The following is a 26490-nucleotide window of genomic DNA, read 5'->3' as shown; positions in this document are numbered from 1 at the left end:
GTTGGCTCAATTGCTGAGCTTCCCTTGTAGCTCAGATGGTAAAGAATCTGCCTGCAATGCAGGAGACCAGGGTTCAATCCCTGTGGTGGGAAGATTCCTGGAGAAGGAAATGGCAACCCACTCCAGTATTCTTGCCTGGAGAATCCCATGAACAGAGAAGCTTTGCAGGCTACACTCCATGGAGTCACAAGAGTATGACATGGCTTACTGACTAAACCACCACTTGGTGACCTTCACTCTAATGCTTAATATGTTCATAATCAATCTTTTGAATATCCCTGACTACTGAAGCAAACTGTAAAGTTTTTGTATTTCCTCACACTTCTGAGTTTGTCATGACTACCACCATTTCTCTTCCCTACTGAATTAAAAGCATTTTCTAAGAGCATTTGGATTTACACATTGAACTAGTTCTACTGTTTCCCAGCTGGCAGACATGGACATGGTAGAAATTGTCACAGCCTCTATGTGAAGAGCCAACACTCAGGAAATGAAACACATTTTTCCATACACATCACACCGAGCACTCTGGTATATTCTCTTCTCACCCTCTAGTTGTCACCTCTGTTCCTCTTCTGTTTCTCTTTGACTCCAGTTTTCTACACAGTGCATCCCAAATCATGGTAACTCTGTGGATAGGAGGATGGTAAGCTCCAGATGACAGTGGCCCAGGTGCTTTGGCACGTACCCCCATTCCTGCTTCTGATTCCTCCCCTCCACATCTCAGAACCACCACCTGTTCTTCTTCCTCCCTCTTCTTGTACTTCTAGGATCTCAGAGTTTGAGGGAACTTGAAGACCAGTCACAGTCATGAATAAGTGTGATCAGATATCAACAGGAATAAAATGTTACATCAATAAACATCACCTTTGCTATAGAAGGAGTTGATAATTATGTACAAGAGATGCTCAGATTCTCAAACAAGCATTCAAAGAGCTCCTCTTAGATAATCTGTATTTCAACATCTCCTGGGTTCTCATCCAATCCATCTTCAATGAGAACAGTCTTCATGTCCTGAAGCAAGTACATCTATTGTTCTTGATCTGGTAACTAAAAAAGTTTTCCAAAATAGTGTTCATGATTTCCAGCCACAAATTCAGATGAATAAGAAGAAAACAGAGTTCTTTGTCTTTCTTGGAATTGATTTTATTTGGGCTTTTTTGAAATCGATCTTTGTCAGAAAAAAGTAACTGAAGAACATGCTGTGTTCTAGATAAAGAACCAAGATTAGGGGGTGCCCTGATCGTCCGGCACTAGCTCTGAAACCTTGTTCCAGCTTCTGTGTCCTTATCCTTTGAAGTAAAATGCTGACTCAGGAGTTAATGATTGAGAAATGTGAAGATATACAAACAAAGAATAGCTGTAGGACTAGGGAACTGGTAACAAGTTAGACTATAATTCTCCCACACTACAGAATCAGAGGACTCACAGTTCTGTGATAGATACAGATAAAGCCCTGACACACATTCCTAAACTGTTTTTACAGGAAGCAGACCCCCTCCAGATGAGAATTGCTGAGGTCAAGCAAATAGACCCTAGACTGGTTGAAACCAGGAGGCTGATAATGCTTGAAACTTCACCTTGATGCCAACCAGTCTAAGGACTGTGCACGAGTTGGGCATACCCTGATACTTAAACACCATGAAACTCCTCACTAACTACTCCATAGTGGGTCACACTGTCTTGAGGGAATTAGCCCACTGTGGTGCCCTTTGCCTGGTAAAGCAGTTATTCTTCAATTATCAGCACAGTTATGCATATATTCCTTCCCTTTTGAGTCTCTCTCCCACCTTCTCCCCCCACCACCCACCCCTCTAGGTCATCACAGAGCACAGAGCTGAGCTCCCTGTGCTACACAGCAGCTTCCCACTAGCTATCTATTTTACACATGTAAAACAGATAGTGTATATATGTCAATGCTTCCTCCTCAACTTGTCCCAAACTTTTGAAATTGCTTCCAATCAAGACTGTGTTCCTCATCTCTAAAAGATCTTTAGTTCTCCCTTTTGGGGAAGAACCCTGACCTCTTGGATATAAGCATATCTAAGGTACATAACCCTTCTAGTGGGATCCCAGTGAGACAGCTCATTCCTTACTCACCTACCAGCAAACACCATATTTACTGTCACATGTACACAGACTCGGCTTTGGGCAAACTGATAGGAAGCTGATTTTGCAACACTTGTTGGTTCCAAGTCAAAGACACAAAGCCTGCACCTATTAAGTGAAGCACACTCACCCACCCTCTACAGCCCAAAACTATAGTAACAGTTTCTTATTTGATAAGATTTGAACTCATATCAGTTCAGGTCAGTTCAGTTCAGTCGCCCAATCATGTCCGACTCTTTGTGACCCCATGGACTGCAACACACCAGGCCTCCCTGTACATCATTAACTCCTGGAGTTTAAACAAACTCATGTCCAGTGAATTGGTGATGCCATCCAACCATCTCATCCTCTGTCGTCCCCTTCTCCTCCTGCCTTCAATCTTCCCCAGCATCAGAGTCTTTTCAAATGAGTCACCTCTTCTCATCAGGTGGCCAAAGGATTGGAGTTTCAGTTTCAACATCAGTCCTTCCAGTGAAGGACTGATCTCCTTTAGGATGGACTGGTTGGATCTCTTTGCTGTCCATGGGACTCTCAAGAGTCTTCTCCAACACCACAGCTCAAAAGCATCAATTCTTCGGCACTCAGCTTTCTTTATAGTCCAACTTTCACATCCATACATGATTGCTAGAAAAACCATAACCTTGACTAGACAGACCTTTCTTGGCAAAGTAATGTCTCTGCTTCTTAACATGCTGTCTAGGCTGGTCATCACTTTCTTGCCAAGGAATAAGCATCTTTTAATTTCATGGCTGCAGTCACCATCTGCAGTGATTTTGGAGCCCCCCAAAATAAAGTCTACCACTGTTTCCACTGTTTCCCCATATATTTGCCATGATGTGATGGGAGCAGATGACATGATCTTAGTTTTCTGAATGTTAAGCTTTAAGCCAACTTTTTTCACTCTCCTGTTTCACTTTCCTCAAGAGGTTCTTTAGTCCCTCTTCACTTTCTGCCATAAGGGTGGTGTCATCTGCATATCTGAGGTTATTGATATTTGCCCTGGCAATCTTGATTCCAGCTTGTGCTTCATCCAGCCCAGCATTTCTCATGATGTACTCTGCATATAAGTTAAATAAGCAGGGTGACAATATACAGCCCTGACATACGCCTCCTATTTGGAACCAGTCTGTTTTTCCATGTCTGAAGCAACAGTCAGAACACATATCAACCCATGAATATTCAGTGGGTGGAGTAACAGGAGAAAAACCTTGGGTCTAGGGATCTTGGATCAATGACAATATGCCCTCAGCATCCTTCCCTTTCTCAGGAGAGAGATGTTTTCTTTACCTTACTGCACAGAAAACATGCCCTCCATGTCTCTGCAAGGAGCCACTGTTTCTGTGTTGCAAGGGTGTTTACTATACATTGTGTGGGATGAAGGGTAGTTGGAACCTCTGCCTAACAGATGCACAAAAATGGGAGAGCTTGTGTAGAATTATCTGCAAGAAGACACTTACACATTTTTAACAGCTAAATACTCCTGATATCATTCAGTCTGCTTCTCCACTAGACTATCAACTCAAGAATTTATCTTAATATTATCTATTTTATTTATTGATAAAATAATGTCTTGCTAAAAATTTTCAATAGTTTTGTTGAATAAATCAATGAATAAAAAACAAAACATATAGGAACTAATCAAAATGTTTAGCATAAAGAATAATGTATGTGTAAGCATATATGTGTATATATATGTGTGTGTGTGTGTGTGTGTGTGCGCGCGCGCGTGCTAAATTTCTTCAATCACATCCATCTTTGTGCAACCCTATGGGCTATAGAACTCCAGGCTTCTCTCTTTGTGTGATTCTCCAGGTAAGAATACAGGAGTGGTTTGCCATTTACATATATACATATACACATATATATATATACACACACACATACCAATCATTTTCCTATACAGAAGAAATTAACACTACATTGTAAACCAACTATACCTCAATAGAAATTTTAAATATAGACATTCTAACCATTTTTAACAATTAAATAAATTGAAAAGATGCACTGCTTTACAACACACATGCATGCTCAGTGGCAAAGTCAAGTCTGACTCTTGCAACTCCATGGACTTGAGCGTACCAGGCTGCTCTGCCCATGGGGTTTCCCAGGCAAGAATACTGGAGTGGGTTTCCATTTCCTTCTCCAGGGAATCTTCCCAATCCAGGGATCAAACCTGAGTCTCTTGCATTGGTACGCTGATTCTTTACCACTGAGCCACGTGGGAAGCACTTTAAGAAGCATAATATAATACTGGAAAGTTTTTAGTTCATTTTTTATTGAAGCACAGTTGAATTACAATGTTGTGCCAATTACTGCCTATAGCAAAGTGACTCATTTACACACACACACACACACACACACACACACACACACACATCCTTTTTCATATTCTTTTCCATATGGTTTATCAAAGGATATTGAATATAGTCCCCTGTGCTGTAAGTTGATATTTGTGCTAATCCAATCCATATGTAAGAGTTTGCATCTGCTAACCCCAACCTCCTGATCAAGCCCTCTCCCAACCCCTTCCCCTTTAGCAAACATCAGATAACACTCAGCAGATTACAAAAGTACTTATGCTAAGTAATAAAAAAAGGTGTAAAACCTGTATATTGAAGATTATTTCAAATTGTAAATAAACAGGCACACACTTTTGTACAGGACAGTCATGAAAGTATGAAATTAAATTTATATTTTATGGCAAGAAAAACTTAAATATAAAAAAATTTTCTCTGCCCTTTGCACTCTTCTCTCCTCACTGTGAGTTGTGTTTCTGCATTATGCATGGACCAGACCTCCCACATCAGCGGGAACACCTGCTCAACCATGAAAAGCAACATTCTCCCAGCATCAGTAAGACAGATCCTTGAAAGATAAATTCCTTCTTGATCATGCAAGAGGTCACATGACCTATCATGATGACATTTAGATCTGCATTATGTACAGTGTCAATAATATGTCTTTTCATGCAGAGCCCTCCGTCTTCAAACTTACATCCCTGGGCCTTTACTTCTAGAGGACAGACAGTTTCCAGAGCATTCTGAGATGCTCTTCCTGGGTTATAGCTCTCAAATTTGGCTTGAACAAAATTTTCCATTTCTTTCTCAGATCAACTGATTCATTTTCAAAGGGAAACACACCGAATTATTAAATGAGTTAATCAGAGGTTATTTTTATTTTTTATCCTTTCTCTTTTATTTTCCAAATTATTTGTTACCAGGAAAACTAGTATCTATATTTGAAATCTTTATTATTTCATAAAAACTTTTTAAAAGATAAATCAGCTTTCAAAAGTCAGAAACTTCTTTTAAACACCTCCACCAAGTACAGAAATGCTCTTCAGAGCCCTAGAGAAAAAGTTCTGGTAGAATGGATAGTGGACAGCTCACAGTCAATATTCTTCAGAAAATGGATACTCAGGGTGATCAACCCACCTGAAAGAGAAAGAGGAGGGATAATTTATTAAATCTGTCATGTTGTCATAGAGACCATTACTCTGCAATGCAGTCATGATGGGCTAAAGCTTGAAATCCAGAAACACATCTCATCTTTTCCCCCGAGAAGCACAAGCAGGTATCTGTTTCATGAGCACATGGCACCTGCATGTCCAGTTCCAACATTCACGTGTAATATTCACCCCACAGTGACAGGTAGTTTGACTCGGGTTACAATTTATAAGAGGGTGCAAGACCTAACAACTAACTGTGGAGATCATTTCAATACCACTTTCAACCCTAAGTGGTGAGAAGGATCACAAGTAAGGAATTCCTTGCTGTTTCTCATACATCCATTCAAAGTAATATTGAGCATATCCCCAAATACAGGGTGCTTCCATTAAGGAATTACATTAAACTGAAGAAATATCACATACACCTGAATAATCATACCTATATAATGTGATTACTGCTTTCTTAATTTGTATTATATGACTACAGTCATTATTTATTTATTAACATTACTGTTGTTTTCCTTCCTTATAGTCTGATTTTTCTTTCTAAATTTGTTCTTTACAATTCAATTCATTAAAGAGTGCATCCTGAGCCATTCCATGTGCCAGGAGCTGTGCTATCGACATAAACCTACAAGGATGAGTAAGTCTAAGCATTCACAGCATAATGAAGGAGAACACAGAATACGCTTAGCAGTTTTTGAGGACAGAAAAGTAACTTGCTATCTTTTCTCATTTTTCATCATGTCTTTTTTCAGAATCATAATATACATATACATATGTATGCGTACAGTCTAATTTGCTCAGTCGTGCCCCACTCTTAGTGACCCTAAGGACTATAGCCTACCAGACTTCTCTGTCCATGAGATTCTCCAGGCAAGAATACTGGAGTGGGTTGCCTGCACTGCTCCAGGGGATCTTCCCACCCAGGGATCAAACGCGTCTCTTGTGTCTTCTGCATTGGCAGGCAGGTTCTTTAGCACTACAACCACCTAGGAAGCCCATAAACATGTATATGTATATATAAATATAAAAAAAATATATCTTCTTTACAAACAAGGTGGCTTCCCAAGTAGCTCAGTGGGTAAAGAGTCTTCCATGGACAGAGAATCTCATGGACAGAGGACCCTCATGGGCTACAGCCCATAAGGTCACAAACAGTCAGACATGACTAAAGCCTGTGAGCACTATAAACAAAAGGAGTTTTGAGATCTTTCATTTGAAACTAAAATTTCATTTCATCACTAATTTGTGTTCCCTTCTCTCTAAACTCCCTTCCAACTTCTCCCTGTTTGATTGTCTTTTCAATCCTGACACCCTCCTGTAGTAATTAGGCACTAGAATTCAATGTTAGTGACTAAGTCAGAGTCAGGGAGACAGGATCTCCCCAGGGAATTGAACCCTGGTGGACAAAGGCTACACTGTGGTAAGTCTGAACTCAAGAAACCAGAAGACCCACACAATCTTACCTGGGGTGTGTCCTACTAAGGACACAGCAGTCACTGGAGGATCAGTTAAGCTCATGATCTCCTTATAATTCAGTTGGTGACATTTTAAGGATGAGGAAATGGGAGATGTGATGGGGGAAATGTCAATAAAGAAATAAATTTGGAAGAAATTGATGGTGCCTTGGTAAAGAAAACTCCACCAGGGAGAAAATCCACCAGACACTTAGCAGAGTGGGTGGAGGCAGGCTCACTGTGACTTCTCACACTGAAGCATGCTGGTCTTCATGGGGCCCTCCTCAAGAAATAATATCAACAATGCATATGCAATTGTGTTAGGATAAGCAGGAACAGGAATGTAATTCAGGATGGATTCCTTATTTCACAGTCATTGGGTATCATTTCCTCCTGATTCTATAAAGAATTAAAGGTAAAACATTTGCATCCATCCCTGAAAGAAGGAGCCTGGTAGGTTACAGGCCATGAGGTCCCAAAGAGTCAGACAAGACTGAACAACTAACGCGTTCACTTTCACTTTCTGAAAGAAGAGTGAACTGCAGACACTGCTCCCTCTATGTCTACTAGGCCCCTTGGTCCTGAGAGGAGGGACACCAGGTACAGGGTTTAGAGACACAAAGTAGTGAATTCACCACGGTGTCAACTCTGAGTTGCCCTGGGACCAATCACATTCTGTTGGTGAGAGATGGAGTTCTGGAGGAAACCTCTGTTCTGAGCTTGGCAGGAAGCCCCTAGTTTACTCCCACACTGGAAATCAGGACTCTCTTCCAAGAATTAAGCTTTTGAAAAGCTTAGATCCCCTGCTGACCTGCTGGCTACAAAAGAAAACAAAACAAAAAAACTGTGTATGTGAAACAGTCACTTACATTAGATATTCATAATATCTTATATTTCTGTTGATGCCATCAATTGCTTCCATGTCTTCTGGAGTCAGTTCAAAGTCAAACACCTAGAAGGAAGGAAGAATCATATTAATTTCTGACCCAAGGAGCCGGCCTCCCCCTGGAGACTGGAGGACATTTTAGATGGATGCAGATAAGAAGAGGGGACAGGGAAGTTGTGTCTGTCCAAGTTGGACAAGGAATGACCCTCATGAAGGAGATCTCTTAAGAGCCCTCTGCCCACAGCCCCACTCATCATCACCTGCATGTTCTCTTTGATCCGCTTCTTGTTGTAACTCTTGGCCAGAACCACAACCCCACGTTGCATCTGGTAGCGAAGGGCAACCAGAGCTGGAGTTTGCTTGTGCTTTTGAGCAATGGCAGAGAGAACGGGGTCCTCCAAGAGAAAGGGGAGGTTTGGATCCAACCTGGAAGTAAATTCAGAAGTTCTGAGGAGCTGAGACTGAGTTTATGAAGTTTATGAGTTTATGAAGAGGCTTCCCAAACAGACCAGTATCTCTACTCTAGACCAGTGCTTCTCAAACTGTGGTCCATGGACCAGCAACATCTGCATCACCTGGGAGCTTGTTAGAAACACAAATTCCATGGCTTAGCTGAAGACAAACTGAATCAGAACCTCAACTGTGTCACTTCCCATTCTGTATTTACAAAGATCTGCAGGTGATTTGGGTGCATTATTGAGTTGAGACCAGGACTGCTAAATGCATGGATTTTGTTTCCATTTTACTTCTCGGTGGTTGTTTTCTTCTCCAATCAGAGCTCAAAAATAAAGACAATGGCTTGAAAGGAGAACGTGATGCAAAAGATTGCAAAATATTTTTTCCTTTAACTTACACTTGTCTCAGGTGTTGATAAAAGCAGAGTAGTCTAAAAAGGAAAACCATGCTTTTTATCATTATTTACATTGTGCAATTCTTCTACAAATGTTTATAAAATGGTTCAAATTATACTTATTTTTCAATCATGATGCACCTGGGAATTACATATTATTATCCTGATTTGGGGTTTCCTTCATGGCTCAGATGGTAAGGAGTCCGCTTGCAATGCATGTTTAATCCCTGGGTCAGGAAGATCCCATGGAGAAGGTAATGGTTACCCACTCCAGTATTCTTGCCTGGAGAATTCCATGGACAGAGGAGCCTGGAGGGCTACAGTCCATGGGGTCACAAAGAGCTGACACGACTAAGCAATTAATGCTATCCTGATTTTAGAAATAAAGTGAGGGAAGCTTGGAAAGTCTATTAGTAGTAATGTGCTCATCAGTCCATAAATAGGTAAATTATGACAAAGCTTATGTCTTAGTTTTCAAATGGGGGAATATATAGAGATTTTAAAGTAGACACTTGTGTTAAAATCTATATACAAGACAAATGCAATGTAAGAAAACTGGCTGGATGATGCGAAGACAAAAGAGAATTTCTCCCATCTGTCTTCTCTCCCCTCTGCCTGTTGAGAGTTATCTTCAAAGCACTGAGTGCAGTATGATAACATTTTCATCAAAAATAGAGTTTTAGGTAAACTCATTGTTGCCATCAATAATGTTTATTACCATTGTAATGATCGCTGGGATCCCAGAGCACCATAGGCAACAAGGACAATATCATGTGACTTGCAGAACTCCAGCAGCTTGCTCTGATTGAGATAAGGGTGACATTCCACCTGTAGAATGCCAGTATAGAGAGTGTTAGATTATATGGAAAGGTAATGTGCCAGAGAAAACTTAAAAGTAAAAATTATATGCTAAAGAAAAATTGTGTTACATCACATTATGACTGAAACCACCAAAGAGAGAAATACTTTAAAAAGAAATTTATATCTCTGTTCTCTGAGAAGGTAAAAAATAATGACATTATTGAAAGCAAGTAATTCTATGGACCAGATCTTGGATGCTGAACACTACTGAACACCCCCAACACACGTGCTTAATTCCAGATCTGGGGCAGGAAAAGAGCTTTCTAAGCCTTGGACATCAAACTATGCCAGAAAGAAAGAAATTGCACAAAGTCTTACGAAGAAATGTCTGAAGGACAAAAGAACCAGTTTGATGGGTTCCCACTGGTGACATTTGAGTAGATTTGAGAACCAAAGGGAGTTATGAATGAAAGCAAATGTAGCACACAGAGGCAATAAAAATCCCAAAGAGCAAAACACATTTCCCACCACAGACTGTGATTATTACAACAAATCCTTTTTCAGAAACTGACAATTAATGGGAAGGAATGAAGATTTTTACACGGTCTTATAGGAATGTTGTACTTAGTCGTTCAGTCATGTCCAACTCTTTTCAATTCCATGGACTGTAGCACACCAGGCTCCTCTGTCCATGGACTTCTTCAGGCAAGAATACTGGAGTAGGTTGCATGCCCTCCTCCAGGGGATCTTCCCAACCCAGGGATCAAACCCAGGTCTCCCTCATTGAAGGCACATTCTTTACTATCTGAGCCACCAGGGAAGTACAAGAATACTGGAGTAAGTAACCTATCCCTTCTTCAGGGGAAATTCCTGACCCAGGAATTGAACTGTGGTCTCTTGTATTGCAGCCGATACTTTACCAGCTGAGCTACCAGGGAATAGGTATGTTTTATCCTGAATTAATGAGAGAATTTTATTTTTACAATAAAATGTCAGGTCAAAAGATTAAAAAGAGCGTTTAAAATGGAAAATAATGAAAAACATTCCAATGAATGAAGGTAGAAATCATTAATGGATTCTCAACCATTACGTGAAAACTTGGGGGAAATCAAACTTTCCCTAATGATGGTTATTGTCCAACAAATGACTAGGTAATTTCAACAGGGAAGATACACATCTCCAAATAGAAGATCTAGCTATTAATAGCTTTACCAGGAGAACAAAGGTACTGTCACACGCAGTGGGACAACTTGTCACTATGTACTTCCAACCAAGGTTCATTTAAGGGACAAAGCATGAAACTGACATTTTCTTGTCAAAATATTTAACCTTAATATAGTGAGACATTCAGATTTAACTATTAATTTGCATAACCTAGGATTACAGAAACAAGTTAATTAGCATCACAAAATAACAATGATAAATACATTCTATTTGTCAAAACTTGTCTGGATATCCTGGTAACATAAAGATTGAGAGACCATTCTAAGTTAAAAGAGATTGATAAAAATGATTCAAAGTGACATAGGAACCACAATCAGACCCAGATCAGCAAAATTATATATATATATGTAATGTATGTATGTACATATATATATATATTCTCTGCCATACTCCTAACTTTTCTAATATCTGAAAATTTTCACATGAGAAAATAGGAGCAAAACAAAACTTATGCCAGGATCACATTAATTTCCAACTTTTATATTTGAGGAGATTCTATATACATATATATATATACAAATATATACACACATATATATAATTGATATAAATATATATTTCTTGCATTACAGAAGATTATTTTTCCTTAACGAAAATTGTACCTTAAAGACTTTGGTACATATGAAATAAGACCATTGCAGAGGGATAAATACTACATGACATATATATCATATATAAGTTAAAATATATATGGAGAGGGGTCATACTCAGAATTAAATGGTAGAGTGCTTGTCACCAGCAGGTGGGAAGTGGGAAAAACCAGGAATTGCTAATCCTAATAAATCTCAATTATACAAGATGAATAAACTCTAGATTTGCTGTACACCACTGTCCCTAGAGTTAATAACATTATTGTATTGTGTAGTTAAAAATTTGGTAAAAGGGTAGACTTCATGTTAAGTTTTCTCTCAAAGTAAAAATAGAACCAAAAAAAGTAAGAGGCACAGAAAGACAGAAAAAATGTGTTTAACAATTTTATGCTAGAAATAGATGTGGAAACCAGAATCAGACTGAGTAAATCACAATGTCTGCTCTAATTCCTGAGTAATCCTTCCATCAATTGTCAGGATCCCCCTAAGCATTTAGTTTCATCCTCTAACCTGTGTGACTTTCATAGTCTCCAGCAGATTTCTCTGTACTGTGCTCCCTGTTGAAGCTGGGACACTAAGACTAATGATTCAGGCATCCAAACTTCACACAAAGCCTTGACACCTGTCTCACCTGGTTTTTGTTTATTTACTTCCCATTCCGTGTTTTCATGGTCTTCCTTCCTGTACACAGTTTCATCTGAGCACTTTCATGCTGATTTCTGGTCATGCTTTCATCTCAGAGGAACACCTCCTTCCTCTAAGATCTGAGGGACAAGTCTAACCCCCTTCACTTCCATTACCTTCCCTCAGGCATCATCACAATTTAGCAGGAAGCTATCCCCACCGTTTCCACCCAGATCTTATCAAAGATACTGCTACAGATTCTTTTCACACTGTCCAGACAGAGGCTCTGCTCTCTAGAACCTTCTGTCCCCAAAGGTCGGATGAACAAGATGGGAGGACAGACAGACATCTGGCTCCAGCACAAGAAGGAGGTTCTGAAGAGCAGGAGGGAGAGGAGTCAAGGCTGCTCACCTGGTTGCAGACAGGCTTGTACTTGAGCCCCGGCTTGTTCAGGATCTTCTCCAGCTGCTTGTGGTTGAAGTTGGACACCCCGATGGACTTGGTCAGCCCTGCATCCTTACAGTTCTCCAGGGCCTGGGAGGGAGGGGTGGTGAGCAGTCATGAACAGTCACTTGGAATGGGCAATAGAACAAGATTAATGGCTGAGAAAATATTGTTAAAAGTGTCTCTTGTCAAGAATTAGCATTGATTAAAAGGAAGAAAAAAGGGGAAGAAGTTCATGACACAAGAAGAATTACAGTATCCTCCTTAGAATAACCCCAGAGAAGATACATCACATGGAAGGAAATAGATGCCTGTCTTCACATTCCCGAATTCTCCTCCACTGTTCTTCTCTGTCAACATTTCAGCAATAGTTTCCTCCCCTATGACCCCAGCATCACAGCCCTTAGATTCAAGAACTGCTCAGTCTGACGGTCCACTGCCCATTCTCACAGGTGGAAGAAAGGAAGGAGGTACCCCACCTCTCTTGGTTCCTTCCCTAGACTCACCTCCCATGTGCGACAGAGATCCACTGAGTCATATATCAATTTTCCATTTTCATCTGTTGGGAAAATTGCTTCACCTGGCTGGAATAGAAGCAATCGTTTTAAAGATGTTACCAAATAATTTCTCCACACTTAGCCAGAGAGAGGGCACTGAGAGAGGGTATCAGAGGGCAGAGAGATTGAAACCACAATCACAGACAACTAGCCAATCTGATCACATGGATCACAGCCTTGTCTAATTCAATGAAACTAAGCTATGCCATGTAGGCCACCCAAGACAGAACGGTCATGTTGGAGAGTTATGACAAATGTGGTCCACTGGAGAAAGGAATGCCAAAGCACTTCAGTATTCTTGCCTTGAGAACCCTATGAACAGTATGAAAAGGCAAAAAGATAGGACACTGAAAGATGAACTCCCCAGGTCCATAGGTGCCTAATATGCTACTGGAGATCAGTGGAGAAATAACTCCAGAAAGAATGAAGGGACAGAGTCAAAGCAAAAACAACACCCAGTTGTGGATGTGACTGGTGATAGAAGCAAGGTCTGATGCTGTAAAGAGCAATATTGTATAGGAACCTGGAATGTTAGTTCCATGAATAAAGGCAAACTGGAAGTGGTCAAACAGGAGATTGCAAGAGTTAAAGTCGAATTCTAGGAATCAGTGAACTAAAATGGACTGGAATGGGTGAATTTAACTCAGATGACCATTATATCTGTTACTGTTGGCAGGAATCCCTTAGAAGAAAAGGAGTAGCCATCATAATCACCAGAAGAGTCCAAAATTCAGTACCTGGATGCAATCTCAAAAAAGACAGAATGATCTCTGTTTGTTTCCAAGGCAAACCATTCAATATCACAATAACCCAAGTCTATGCCCCAATCAGTAACACAGAAGAAGCTGAAGTTGAATGGTTCTATGAAGACTTACAAGACCTTTTAGAACTAACACTAATAAAAGATGTCCTTTTCATTATAGGGGACTGGAATGCAAAAGTAGGAAGTCAAGAAACACCTGGAGTAACAGGCAAGTTTGGCCTTGGAGTACAAAACAAAGCAGGGTAAAGGCTAATAGAGTTTGACCAAGAGAACACACTGGTCATAGCAAACACCCTCTTCCAACAACACAAGAGAAGACTCTTCACATGGACATCACCGGATGGCCAACACTGAAATCAGATTGATTATATTCTTTGCAGTCAAAATGGAGAAGCTCTATACAGTCAGCATAAACAAGACTGGGAGCTGACTGGCTAGGATCATGAACTCCTTATTGCCAAATTCAGACTTAAATTGAAAAAAGTGCAGAAAACCACTAGACCATTCAGATATGACCTAAATTAAATCCCTTATGATTATACAGTGAAAGTGAGAAATAGATTCAAGGGACTAGATCTGATAGACAGATTGCCTGATGAACTGTGGACAGAGGTTCATGACATTGTACAGGAGACAGGGAGCAAGAAAATCCCCAAGAAAAAGAAATGCAAAAAAGCAAAATGGCTGTCTGAGGAGGCCTTACAAATAGCTGTGAAAAGAAGTGAAAAGCAAAGGAGAAAAGGAAAGACATACCCATTTGAATGCAGAGTTCCAAAGACTAGAAGGAGAGATAAGAAAGACTTCCTCAATGATCAGTGCAAAGAAATAGAGGAAAACCATAGAATGGGAAAGACTAGAGGTCTCTTCAAGAAAATCAGAGATACCAAGGGAATATTTCATGCAAAGATGGGCTCAATAAAGGACAGAAATGGTATAGACCTAATAGAAGCAGAAGATATTAAGAAGAGGTGGCAAGAATACACAGAAAAACTATACAAAAAAGATCTTCACGACCCAGATAATCATGATGGTGTGATCACTCACCTAGAGCCAGACATCCTGGAATGGGAAGTCAAGTGGGCCTTAGGAAGCATCACTGGAAACAAAGCTAGTGGAGGTGATGGAATTCTAGTTGAGCTATTTCAAATCCTAAAGGATGATGCTTTGAAAGTGCTGCACTCAATATGCCAGCAAATTTGGAAAACTCAGCAGTGGCCATGGGACTGGAAAAGATCAGTTTTCATTCCAGTCCCAAAGAAAGGCAATGCCAAAGAATGTTCACACTACTGTACAATTGCACTCATCTCACACACTAGCAAAGTAATGCTCAAAATTCTCCAAGCCAGGTTTCATCAGTGTGTGAACTGTGAACTTCCAAATGTTCAAGCTGGATTTAGAAAAGGCAGAAGAACCAGAGATCAAATTGGCAACATCTGCTGGATCATTGAAAAAGCAAGAGAGTTCCAGAAAAACATCTATTTATGCTTTATTGAGTAAGCCAAAGCCTTTGACTGTGTGAATCACAATAAACTGTGGAAAATTCTGAAAGAGATGGGAATACCAGACCGCTTGACCTGCCTCTTGAGAAACCTGTATGGAGATGAGGAAGCAATAGTTAGAATTGGACATGGAACAACAGACTGGTCCCAAATAGGAAAAGGAGTATGTCAGGGCTGTATACTGTCACGCTGCTTATTTAACTTATATGCAGAATACATCATGATAAATGCTGGGCTGGATGAAGCACAAGCTGGAATCAAGATTGCCGGGAGAAATATCAATAACCTCAAATATACAGATGTCACCATCCTTATAGCAGAAAGTGAAGAGGAACTAATGAGTCTCTTGATGAAAGTGAAGCAGGAGAGTGAAAATGTTGGCTTAAAGCTAAACATTCAGAAAACTAAGATCATGGCATCTGGTCCTATCATTTCATAATAAATAGATGGGGAAACAGTGGAAACAGTGGTAGACTTTATTTTGGGGGGCTCCAAAATCACTGCAGATGGTGACTGCAGCCATGAAATTAAAAGACGCTTACTCCTTGGCAGGAAAGTTATGACCAGCCTAGACAGCATGTTAAAAAGCAGAGACATTACTTTGCCAACAAAGGTCTGTCTAGTCAAGGCTATGGTTTTTCCAGTAGTCATGTAAGGATGTGAGAGTTGGATTATAAAGAAAGTTGAGTGCAGAAGAATTGATGCTTTTGAACTGCAGTGTTGGAGAAGAATCTTGAGAGTCCCTTGGACTGCAAGGAGATCCAACCAGTCCATCCTAAAGGAGGTCAGTCCTGAGTGTCCATTGGAAGGACTGATGTTGAAGCTGACGCTCCAATACTTTGGCCACCTGATGGAAGAGCTGACTCATTGGATAAGACCCTGATGCTGGCAAAGATTGAGGACAGGAGGAGAAGGTGACGACAGAGGATGAGGGTTGGATGGCATCACCGACTCAATGGACATGAGTCTAATTAAACTCCAGAAGTTTGTGATGGACAGGGAGACCTGGCGTACTGCAGTCCATGGGGTCGCAAAGAGTCGGACACGACTGAGCGACTGAACTGAATATTAAGCCAGCTTGCCATGCACATCTGGGACTGAGACACTAAACCTACATGAGGTATGTTTACAACATTCCGGATACTAATACTTGCAAAGTGGCTTGCAAATGGAATTATCAGCCATGTTTTTAAAAGGCTATTTTCCACTAATCTCTTATATTTACTGTATGTTTTGATAGATATTATTTCCCTACATTCTCCTGGGAACTGTCAGTGCCTTAAGTGAAATTTTTTCTTCCCCTTATACTTTCGTCTTGCAAAATGCCTCTATTGTGCAGGAAGTAACAGTAAATTATGCCTTGCTGCTGGCATAAAAATTTCCATTTTGACCTGGACTAAATATCAGAGTTCCTTCGCACTATGAACATCAGATAGCTTCAGGACATACACATGAACCAGCAAGGTTCTCCTTAGACTGATAAGTTATGTGGTAGATGCAGACATACTCTCAAATATTCTGGATTGATGAAGCTTGAACTGATCAAGGTCAATCTGCCAGTGACGGAAAGTGCTGAGAAAAGCATCAAGCAAATCAAGAGTGATGTTATTACAAGAAACAGAAAACCGGAGACATTTCTGTCAAGTATTAGGAATCCTGAAATCTATGTAGATGGGAATTACCATCTACATAGTCCAATAAACTCTTTGGCAAAGGATGACTTGAGTAGAATTCTGTATATTCTGTATTCTAAAAATGAGTTCTTCATAATAGACTTTGTTCTTGTTACTTTGCTTTGGCTGTGCCATGGGTGTGCTGTATCTTAGTTCCTTGAACAGGAATTGAAACCACTCCCTCAAAACACCCTGACTCAGCAATGAAAGCACACAGTCCTAACCATTGAAACAACTGGAAAAATTCCCCTCCACATAATACAGTTTTTAATGGCTAAGTGCAGTCTGCAAACATCACTGTGAACACAGGTGACTGTGGCAAGGTCTCCCGAGTCCTGAGAAGACTGTGAGGTTTAGACTCACTCAGGAGGACACCTCCAAATCCACAAAATGTGAAAGGGTGAAAGATGAGAGGACCTCATCCTGTTCAGGTGTGAGGCTGTGTCAGTGCTCAGCACTCTTTCCCGAACTCTGTAGTGAGATCTCCAGACTATGAGTCCTAATCAGCGCCATGCACAGAACTTGCCTGTTTCTACTAGCTCAAGATTTTGAGGTCTAGAGACTTAGATTATTTAACTCATTTCTCTGAAGGCAGGTAAGAGATTCAAAGAACCTCTCCAAAATGATGATCACAAATGATTATTTAGGGGATTCCACTCTAGTATAATCTTTCCTTCAAACCTACTAAGAAAAATCTTGTCAACCATCCATGCAAGTTATAGACATTCTGACCCAAGAAATAAAACAGAGCTGATCACACAAATCACCTACCACCAGAGCCACTGGCTGATGAATAATATAGAGATCGACATATTCCAGTTGAAGATCTTTCAGTGACTTTTCCAAGGCTGGTCGGACCAACTCTGGTCGAAGAAAAGTGCACCAAACCTGCAGAGATTAAACAAAGGAAGCTGTGGGAAATGATTGTTGCATGTAATTGTGCTCTTTTACTTAATAATTAGATGCTATTATTGGTTAGAAAGAGATGACCATGGGAAAAACTGTTCCATTTCTTCTTGAGTTCCATTCTTTATCTAACCTAGCCATGTAAATATCATTATTTGATTGAATTTGTCATGAGTACATCTTTCACAATGGAAAGAAATGAATCAAGATATAAATAACTTTATCAAATAGTTACCATGCCCATCAACTGAATTACGCTTTAGAGTGTAAAAGCACAAACTTAGTCTAATTTGATCAAACAATCCATCTTCTCAAAGTTAATTAATATCTTGTTTAAATAACTGTAGGGAAAAGTGCTTTGAGCACATTAATATGAGCAGAACATAATTTGAGACACTTTGGCTAGATTTTGTGTAATGCACCAAGTGCCTCTCAAATGTTCTCTTGCTCTTGGGGATGAGAACTGAGATACAGATTGTGAAGAAATTTGAGAAGTCTCCCAGATGATAAGAAAAGCTATAATCTGCTCCCAGGTTGTCTGGGAGTAAAGTAAGTAAAGTAAAGTATTCATTAAGTAAATATAGTATAGTTTTAGTCACTCAATTGTGTCCGAATCTTTGCAACCCCTGGACTGTAGCCCACGAGGCTCGTTTTTTTCCATTGGATTCCCAGACAACAATACTGGAATGGGTAGCCATTTCCCTCTCCAGTGGCTCTTCCTAACCCAGGGATTGAACTCACATCTCCCGCAGTTTCAGACAGATTCTTAACCATCTGAGCCACCAGGGAAGCCCTGACTCATTAGCCTGTACTAGGTCACTTGGCTCTGCTCTAGGTTGAAAGAAGTAAAGTGACTTTAATTTAAAATTAAAATTTGAACACAGCAATGATGAGAAAGTTACAATTATTCTCTTTGAGGGGGCACAGTGAGAGGAGAAGGATACTAAGTTTAAGGTACTAGATTTAATATGTGTGGATAAAAAGGGGTACCAATAAGCTCTGTTCAGCAAACTACTGATCCTATTACATAATTGTCATCTGCCCCCAGTCACTTGCACACACATGCACACACACACACAGCACACACAGAACCTTTGAAGTGTAGAATATGTCTTCTCTCTTCACAGTGCCATCTGCAATCTTGCTTCGAATGGCTTGGCCAACCTGCTCTTCATTTTGGTACAAATGAGCACAGTCAATATGACGAAATCCAACCTCTATAGCATATTTGGTGACCTCCAGAGCTTCACTCTTAGGAACCTATGTAAGCAAGAAAAGCAGTTGTTGAAAATTCACATGATTAAGAGATTGCTAAAGCACAAGCTTGATCGTACTAAGAACCAACATTTCTTTATGCCTTTGTTTTAGCTCTTTATATGTGGTGATGGATCCATGACAGTTTCCCTGAACGTTCCTGGTCAGCGATTAAGTGGGCACCCAGGAACCCTTCAACCCCAGGTGATCAGTAGTTGATCACAGGCTTCAGAGGAGTCCAAGCCTGCCACTAGTTTCAGTGATTTGCTGGAAGAACCTAAAGGACTCAGAATAAACTTGTAGTCATGGATAGGATTTGTACTGTGAGATGTCTGAAGCAAAATCAACAAAGGTACAAGATGTATGATAAAAACATAAAGACTGGGCTGTACCCCATGAGACTCCTCTGTCCATGGGGTTCCCAGGCAAGAATACTGGAGTTGGCTTTCAGTTCCCTCTCCAGGGGATCTTCCCAACCCAAGGATTGAACTCAGATCTCCAAGATTTCAGGCAGAATTTTTACCATCTGAGCCACCAGAGAAGCCCTGATTCGTTAGCCCATATTAAATCACACTCCTCTGGTCTAGGTTCAAAAAAGTAGAGCGACTTTATTTTTTTTTTTTTCCATTTATTTTTATTCGTTGGAAACTAATTACTTTACAATATTGTAGTGGTTTTTGCCATACATTGACATGAATCAGCCATGGATTTACATGTGTTCCCCATCCAATTCCCCCCCCCCCCCCGCCTCTCTCTCCATCCCATCCCTCTGGGTCTTCCCAGTGCACCAGCCCTGAGCACCCATCTCATGTATCCAACCTGGACTGGTGATCTGTTTCACCCTTGATAGTATACTTGTTTCAATGCTGTTCTCTCTGAACATCCCACCCTCGCCTTCTCCCACAGAGTCTAAAAGTCTGTTCTGTACATCTGTGTCTCTTTTTCTATTTTGCATATAGGGTTATAATTACCATCTTTCTAAATTCCATATATATGCATTAGTATGCTGTATTGGTCTTTAGTCTTTCTGGCTTACTTCACTCTGTATGATGGGCTCCAGTTTCATCCATCTCATTAGAACTGATTCAAATGAATTCTTTTTAATGGTTGAGTATTATTCCATTGTGTATATGTACCACAGCTTCCTTATCCATTTGTCTGTTGATGGGCATGTAGGTTGCTTCCATGTCCTGGCTATTAAAAACAGTGCTGTGATGAACGTTGAGGTGCACGTGTCTCTTTCAGATCTGGTTTCCTTGGTATGTATGCCCAGGAGTGGGATTGCTGGGTCATATGGCAGTTCTATTTCCAGTTTTTTAAGGAATCTCCACACTGTTCTCCATAGTGGCTGTACTAGTTTGCATTCCCACCAATGGTGTAAGAGGGTTCCCTTTTCTCCACACCCTCTCCAGCATTTATTGCTTGTAGACTTTTGGTTAGCAGACATTCTGACTGGCATGTAATGGTACCTCATTGAGGTTTTGATTTGCATTTCTATGATAATGAGTGATGTTGAGCATCTTTTCATGTGTTTGTTAGCCATCTGTATGTCTTCTTTGGAGAAATGTCTGTTTAGATCTTTGGCCCATTTTTTGATTGGGTCATTTATTTTTCTGGAATTGAGCTACAGGAGTTGCTTGTATGTTTTTGAGATTAATCCTGTGTCTGTTTCTTCATTTGCTATTATTTTCTCCTATTCTGAAGGCTGACAGATTAAAATCCCTGCAGTTAACACCGACTACACTGGAAGGGGCCTATAGGTAACAAGAAGTGTAAACTGGAACAAGGAGCTATCTGAAACTGAACTGAACCCACACTACCCACATCAGCTCCAGAGAAATTCCTAGATATATTTTTACTATTTTTTTTAATTAAACAAATTTTTTTCTTTTCTTTCTTTTCCTTTTTAAAAATTTTTTCTTTTATTTTCTTTAAAAATTCCCTATTACTCCTCTATTACTTCTTAAATTTCATTTCCACATATATTTTTACTATTTTTTAATTAAAAATTTTTTCCCTTTTTCTTCTTCTTTTTCTTTTAAAGTCCTCTATTACTCCTCTATTACTCCTTAATTTTTTCTCATACATTTTTACTATTTTTTAATTAAAATTTTTTCTTTTTTTAAAATTTTCTTTTAAAGTCCTCTATTACTCCTCTATTACTCCTTAATTTTCATTTTCATTTCACTATAACCTTGCAAAGAAAGACCTTATTTTTAAAGCGAACTTTATATATATTTCTTAAAGTGACTTTAATTTAAAATTAAAATTTGAACAGACCAATGATGAGAAAGTTACAATTATTCTCTTTGTGGGGGGTGGGGCATGGTGAGAGGAGACATGTACTAGATTTAAGATACAAGTATGTGGGGATAAATGAGTTACTAATAAGCACCATTCACCAAACTACTGATGCTATTACCTAAAGGTGGTATCAATAAACATCTACAGCAAATAGATGAGGAAACAATTGAAACAGTGACAGACTTTATTTTCTTGGGCTCCAAGATCACTGCAATTGGTGACTGCAGCCATGAAGACATAAAAAACCCTTGCTCCATTGGAGAAATGTCTGTTTAGTTCTTTGGCCCATTTTTCGATTGGGTCATTTATTTTTCTGGAATTGAGCTTCAGGAGTTGCTTGTATATTTTTGAGATTAATCCTTTGTCTGTTTCTTCATTTGCTATTATTTTCTCCCAATCTGAGGGCTGTCTTTTCACCTTACTTATAGTTTCCTTTGTAGTGCAGAAGCTTTTAAGTTTCATTAGGTCCCATTTGTTTAGCTTTGCTTTTATTTCCAATATTCTGGGAGGTGGGTCATAGAGGACCCTGCTGAGATTTATGTCGAAGAGTGTTTTGCCTATGTTCTCCTCTAGGAGTTTTATAGTTTCTGGTCTTACACTTAGATCTTTAATCCATTTTGAGTTTATTTTTGTGTATGGTGTTAGAAAGTGTTCTAGTTTCATTCTTTTACAAGTGGTTGACCTACAGATGGCTAACAAACACATGAAAAGATGCTCAACATCACTCATTATTAGAGAAATGCAAATCAAAACCACAATGAGGTACCATTACATGCCAGTCAGGATGGCTGCTATCCAAAAATCTACAAGCAATAATTGCTGGAGAGGGTGTGGAGAAAAGGGAACCCTCTTACAGTGTTGGTGGGAATGCAAACTAGTACAGCCACTATGGAAAACAGTGTGGAGATTTCTTAAAAAACTGGAAATAGAACTGCCATATGACCCAGCAATACCACTTCTGGGCATACACACCGAGGAAACCAGATCTGAAAGAGACACGTGCACCCCAATGTTCATCGCAGCACTGTTTTTAATAGCCAGGACATGGAAGCAGCCTAGATGCCCATCAGCAGATGAATGGATAAGGAAGCTGTGGTACATATACACCATGGAATATTACTCAGCCGTTAAAAAGAATTCATTTGAATCAGTTCTGATAAGATGGACGAAACTGGAGCCCATTATACAGAGTGAAGTGAGCCAGAAAGATAAAGACCAATACAGTATACTAATGCATGGAATTTTAAAAGATGGTAATGATAACCCTATATGCAAAACAGGAAAAGAGACACAGAAGTACAGAACAGACTTTTGAACTCTGTGGGAGAAGGTGAGGGTGGGATGTTTCAAAAGAACAGCATGTATATTATCTATGGTGAAACAGATCACTAGCCCAGGTGAGATGCATGAGATGAGTGCTCGGGCCTGGTGCACTGGGAGGACCCAGAGGAGTCGGGTGGAGAGGGAGGTGGGAGGGGGGGATCGGGATGGGGAATACGTGTAACTCTATGGCTGATTCGTGTCAATGTATGACAAATCCCACTGAAATGTTGTGAAGCAATTGGCCTCCAACTAATAAAATAAAATTAAAAAAAAAAAAAAAAACACCTTGCTCCTTGGAAGAAAAGCTAGGAAAAAACTAGACAGCATATTAAAAATAGAGACATTAATTTGCCAACAGAGAACTGTCTAGTCAAAGTTATGGTTTTTCCAGTATCACGTATGGATGTGAGAATTGGACCATAGAGAAAGCTGAGCACCAAAGAACTGATGCTTTTGAACTGTGGTGTTGCAGAAGATTATGGAAGATCCCTTGGACTGCAAGGAGATCAAACCAGTCAATCCTAAAGGAAATCAATCCCGAATATTCATTGGAAAGACTGATGCTGAAGTTCCAATTTTTGGCCACCTGATGTGAAGAACTGACTCGTTGGAAAAGACCCTGCTGCTGGGAAAGATTGAAGGCAGGAGGAGAAGGGGATGACAGAGGATGAGATGGTTGGATGGCATCACCGACTCAATAGACATGAGTTAGAGCAGGCTCTGACAGACGGGTGATGGACAGGGATGACTGGCATGTTGCAGTCCATGGGGTCACAAAGAGTTTGAACATGACTGAGCAACTGAATTGAACTGAAATGCATCAAGAAACCAGGTGAAAGCTTCTAAGACCTGTGTCTACCAGTACATCACACAGAAAACGCCAAAGGAAAACTGTATCTATTCAATCTGTATAAAGTGATGTTCTCAATTAACTATCTATTTTTAATGATTAACACAATCAAGCTAGTTAACAGATCCTTCATCTCACATAGCTAACTTTGGGGAGTGTTTGTGAGAATACTTAATATCTATTCTCTTATAAAATTTCAAAATATAACCCATTATATTTAAGTATAGTCACCATGCTGTACATCAGGTCTCCAGACATTCATCGCATTACAAAAGGTCTGGACCTTTGACCAACATCTTTCCATTTTTCCTAACCTTGTCCCCAGCTTCTGGTCACTATTCCTGTACACTCTGTTTCTATCAGTTCAATTTTTTAGATTCTACCTATGAAGAGACCATGCAGTATTTGTCTTTCTAGTTCTGGTTTATTTCACTTTGCTTACTATTCTCCAGGTTCATCTGTGTGGTTGCAAATGGTGGAAATAACTTCCCTTTTCAAGCTGAATAATATTTCAATATGTTTCTGCAATCCAGGATCTTTCATGTTTCAAGGAGGTAGATGCATGCTCCAAGTTCCCCCTGTTGGGTCTAGTCCTGGATTTCCTGATGATCGTGTGCCTTGTGGGATGTACTGTGGAATGAACCAGGGAGTTCAGTACTAGCCTGGACCCTTCCCTCCACTCATCACATTTTGCAAAGTGAACAATCGCTGTCTTTTGTCTGCAAGATGTCTCTGAATATTTTCTTTTTTTCTATAAATTAGAAACGTGAGATTCAAAGTTTAAAGACAAGTCCCTGTCACAACTATAATACTCTAAAGACAAGATGGAGAGCAAAGTTTCTGGCTTCCAGTCTAGAGACTTGTCCACTAGTCCCTCTTATGCCCAAGGACTGAGAACTATACTCTAATAAAAAGACACTACAAAACCCAAGGATAGAGTACAAAGCCTGTCCTGTAAGATTGTAGCTTATCCCCTCAAATGTATAATGCAACTTATCCCCTCAAACTTTTTCCCATCAGAAAAAGTTTCCAAGCAGAAAAAGAATCACAAGGCAAAGCATAGCTGCCGTGTGTTACCTGGACTGAGCAAGTATCCCCCAGTAGAAAAGCAAGTCGCTCCCATTAGATTTCAGTCACCTCATCTTCAGGACCTTTCACCTCAAATACTGCTCTGGGTCAAATACTACTTTGGAAGGAGGGAAGAGTTCTGGAATGAAATACACAGAGGAACCCCGCCATTGCAATCGCCCTCAAAGCCAAACAACAGCCAGTCAGTGTTCTAGACAGCCGAGTCTCACTTCTTCTGACAAACTGGGAAAGACACGGAAACTGTAGAGAAACCCAGAGTAATCTGCAGGTGAGCACAGCCTCAGACCCTGATGCGGAGTGGAGACTGGATGCTCTCTCCCCTTTCACAGGGCATGGTTCTAGCCTGGTTAGTGGAACCACGAGATCCACCCAGAGTCACACAGGATCTCAGTGCTTGACAGACCAAGTTCTCTTCCACTTATGTTACATCCACTTACTATTTATATCTCAACCCCAAATCACTACTCTTACCTCTGGAGATGCGAAAGTGCCGAATCCCAGAACAGGAATGAAGTGGCCATCATTAAGCTTCACTTTCTTCTGGTTTTTGGGATCCATTGCCATTTCTCTGACTAAGCAGACTCTGATTTTTCCCTTCTGTCTTCACAATTGATAAACACCAGGATGGACACGCCCCAGCTGCACTCTCCAATGTTAGCAGATACATTGTAGGAGGGGCAAGGTGAAACCAATACCCAGGGCATAAGAAGAGGATTGAAGCCAATTAACTTGTTTGCTTCTTTATCAATGCAATTTTAAATTATATAATGATGAGATTGAAAAATTTTTGACCATATGTTAGACTAGAAACTTCCACACAATTTTTTTTCATTTTTCCAATATTAAGCTTAATATATATCAAACATCAATTGAAAAAATTTAACTCTTTTACCATACATACACACACACATTCACAGAACCACACAATTTAAGCGAGTGTTTAATAAACATTTTATAAAATCTTATTTCTTAATAAAGAAAACCAAAGGACAATAAATTTGCCTTTTTACATTTCCCACCAGGATAATTATGTTCTATCTAGACCCAACAGTTGTGAGATCCTGAAAAGAATATCAAAACAACAAATTATGAAAATGTGTTTATTGGAGATTTATTATTAATAGTTTTTGTGCAAATATTTTGTGCAAATATCATGTGCATTGTGCAAAAAGACCCTTACAGGGATTAATCCTTTGAGTTAATTACATAGCCTTTAGAAAGATATCATAATGGAAATGATAATGAGTTCATATACTTTACTATCTTGCTCAATTGTTAGTCATAAATGAAGAACCTGTGCAAAGGTTAAATTGTAACAAATATGGACAGAGTTAGGGAGATCAAGATGCATTCATATAATGGGATGTTGTGAAGTCAAATAAAATATAACACATGGAGTGATGTCAGCAAAATGGTGAGCTAGGAAGTGTTGAATTCTCCCTTAGAAATGTAACAATCAGAAACCAGATGAAAAGCCGCACAGGACCTCTGAAATCAGTCAAACAGTAGAAGTCTACAGGAATACGTTGAACACACAATCAGGAAAATCCCAGAACTGAGAGGAAGGACATATTATTGTGTTTTTGCTCACACTTACCTCTCCCCTGACTTGAACAGTGAAGTCTTGATCTATAATGGATATCAGCTCTGTTACCAGCTGCCTCCAGCAAACCAGACTGATCAGAAAAACCTTAATGCAGTGTTCTAACCTGTTTGGGGGCTGCCTGAAGACTGGTGTCTGTTTCACCTAAACCTAGGCTTAAACTGAAGAACAGCTGGAATAGCTCATTACTGTTGCAGGGGAGACTATATACATGGTGCCAGGGACAAGGAAGT

At 39.8% G+C, this 26490-nt stretch overlaps 1 protein-coding gene across 1 annotated transcript; it reads right to left on the bottom strand.

Moving 5' to 3' along the window:
* Positions 1-5500: 5500 nt before the first annotated feature.
* LOC136157852 (dihydrodiol dehydrogenase 3-like) lies at positions 5501-25212 on the bottom strand. The gene is made up of 9 exons (XM_065919611.1): positions 25126-25212; positions 18927-19094; positions 17700-17816; positions 12943-13020; positions 12404-12526; positions 9472-9581; positions 8164-8329; positions 7887-7969; positions 5501-5543 (listed from the first exon to the last, which is right to left on the bottom strand). The coding sequence occupies exons 1-9, from the start codon at positions 25210-25212 to the stop codon at positions 5501-5503; spliced, it is 975 nt and encodes a 324-aa protein (XP_065775683.1).
* Positions 25213-26490: the final 1278 nt, after the last annotated feature.

Source organism: Muntiacus reevesi, chromosome 2, assembly GCF_963930625.1.
Source record: "Muntiacus reevesi chromosome 2, mMunRee1.1, whole genome shotgun sequence".
NCBI classification, from domain to species: Eukaryota; Metazoa; Chordata; class Mammalia; order Artiodactyla; family Cervidae; genus Muntiacus; species Muntiacus reevesi.
The sequence above is the reverse complement of the archived record's forward strand: the minus strand, read 5'-3'. Positions and strand labels throughout refer to the sequence as shown.

What these genes read in the sequence shown, in the direction of transcription:
- LOC136157852 (XM_065919611.1), bottom strand. Translation starts at nt 25,212, where the DNA reads ATGGATCCCAAAAACCAGAAGAAAGTGAAGCTTAATGATGGCCACTTC. An exon ending in ATCAGCCAGTGGCTCTGGTG is followed by an intron (nt 13,021 to 17,699) that starts GTAGGTGATTTG and finishes CTTCTATTCCAG; the next exon opens with CCAGGTGAAGCAATTTTCCC. An exon ending in AGATATTATGAATATCTAAT is followed by an intron (nt 5,544 to 7,886) that starts GTAAGTGACTGT and finishes TTTCTCTTTCAG; the next exon opens with GTGGGTTGATCACCCTGAGT.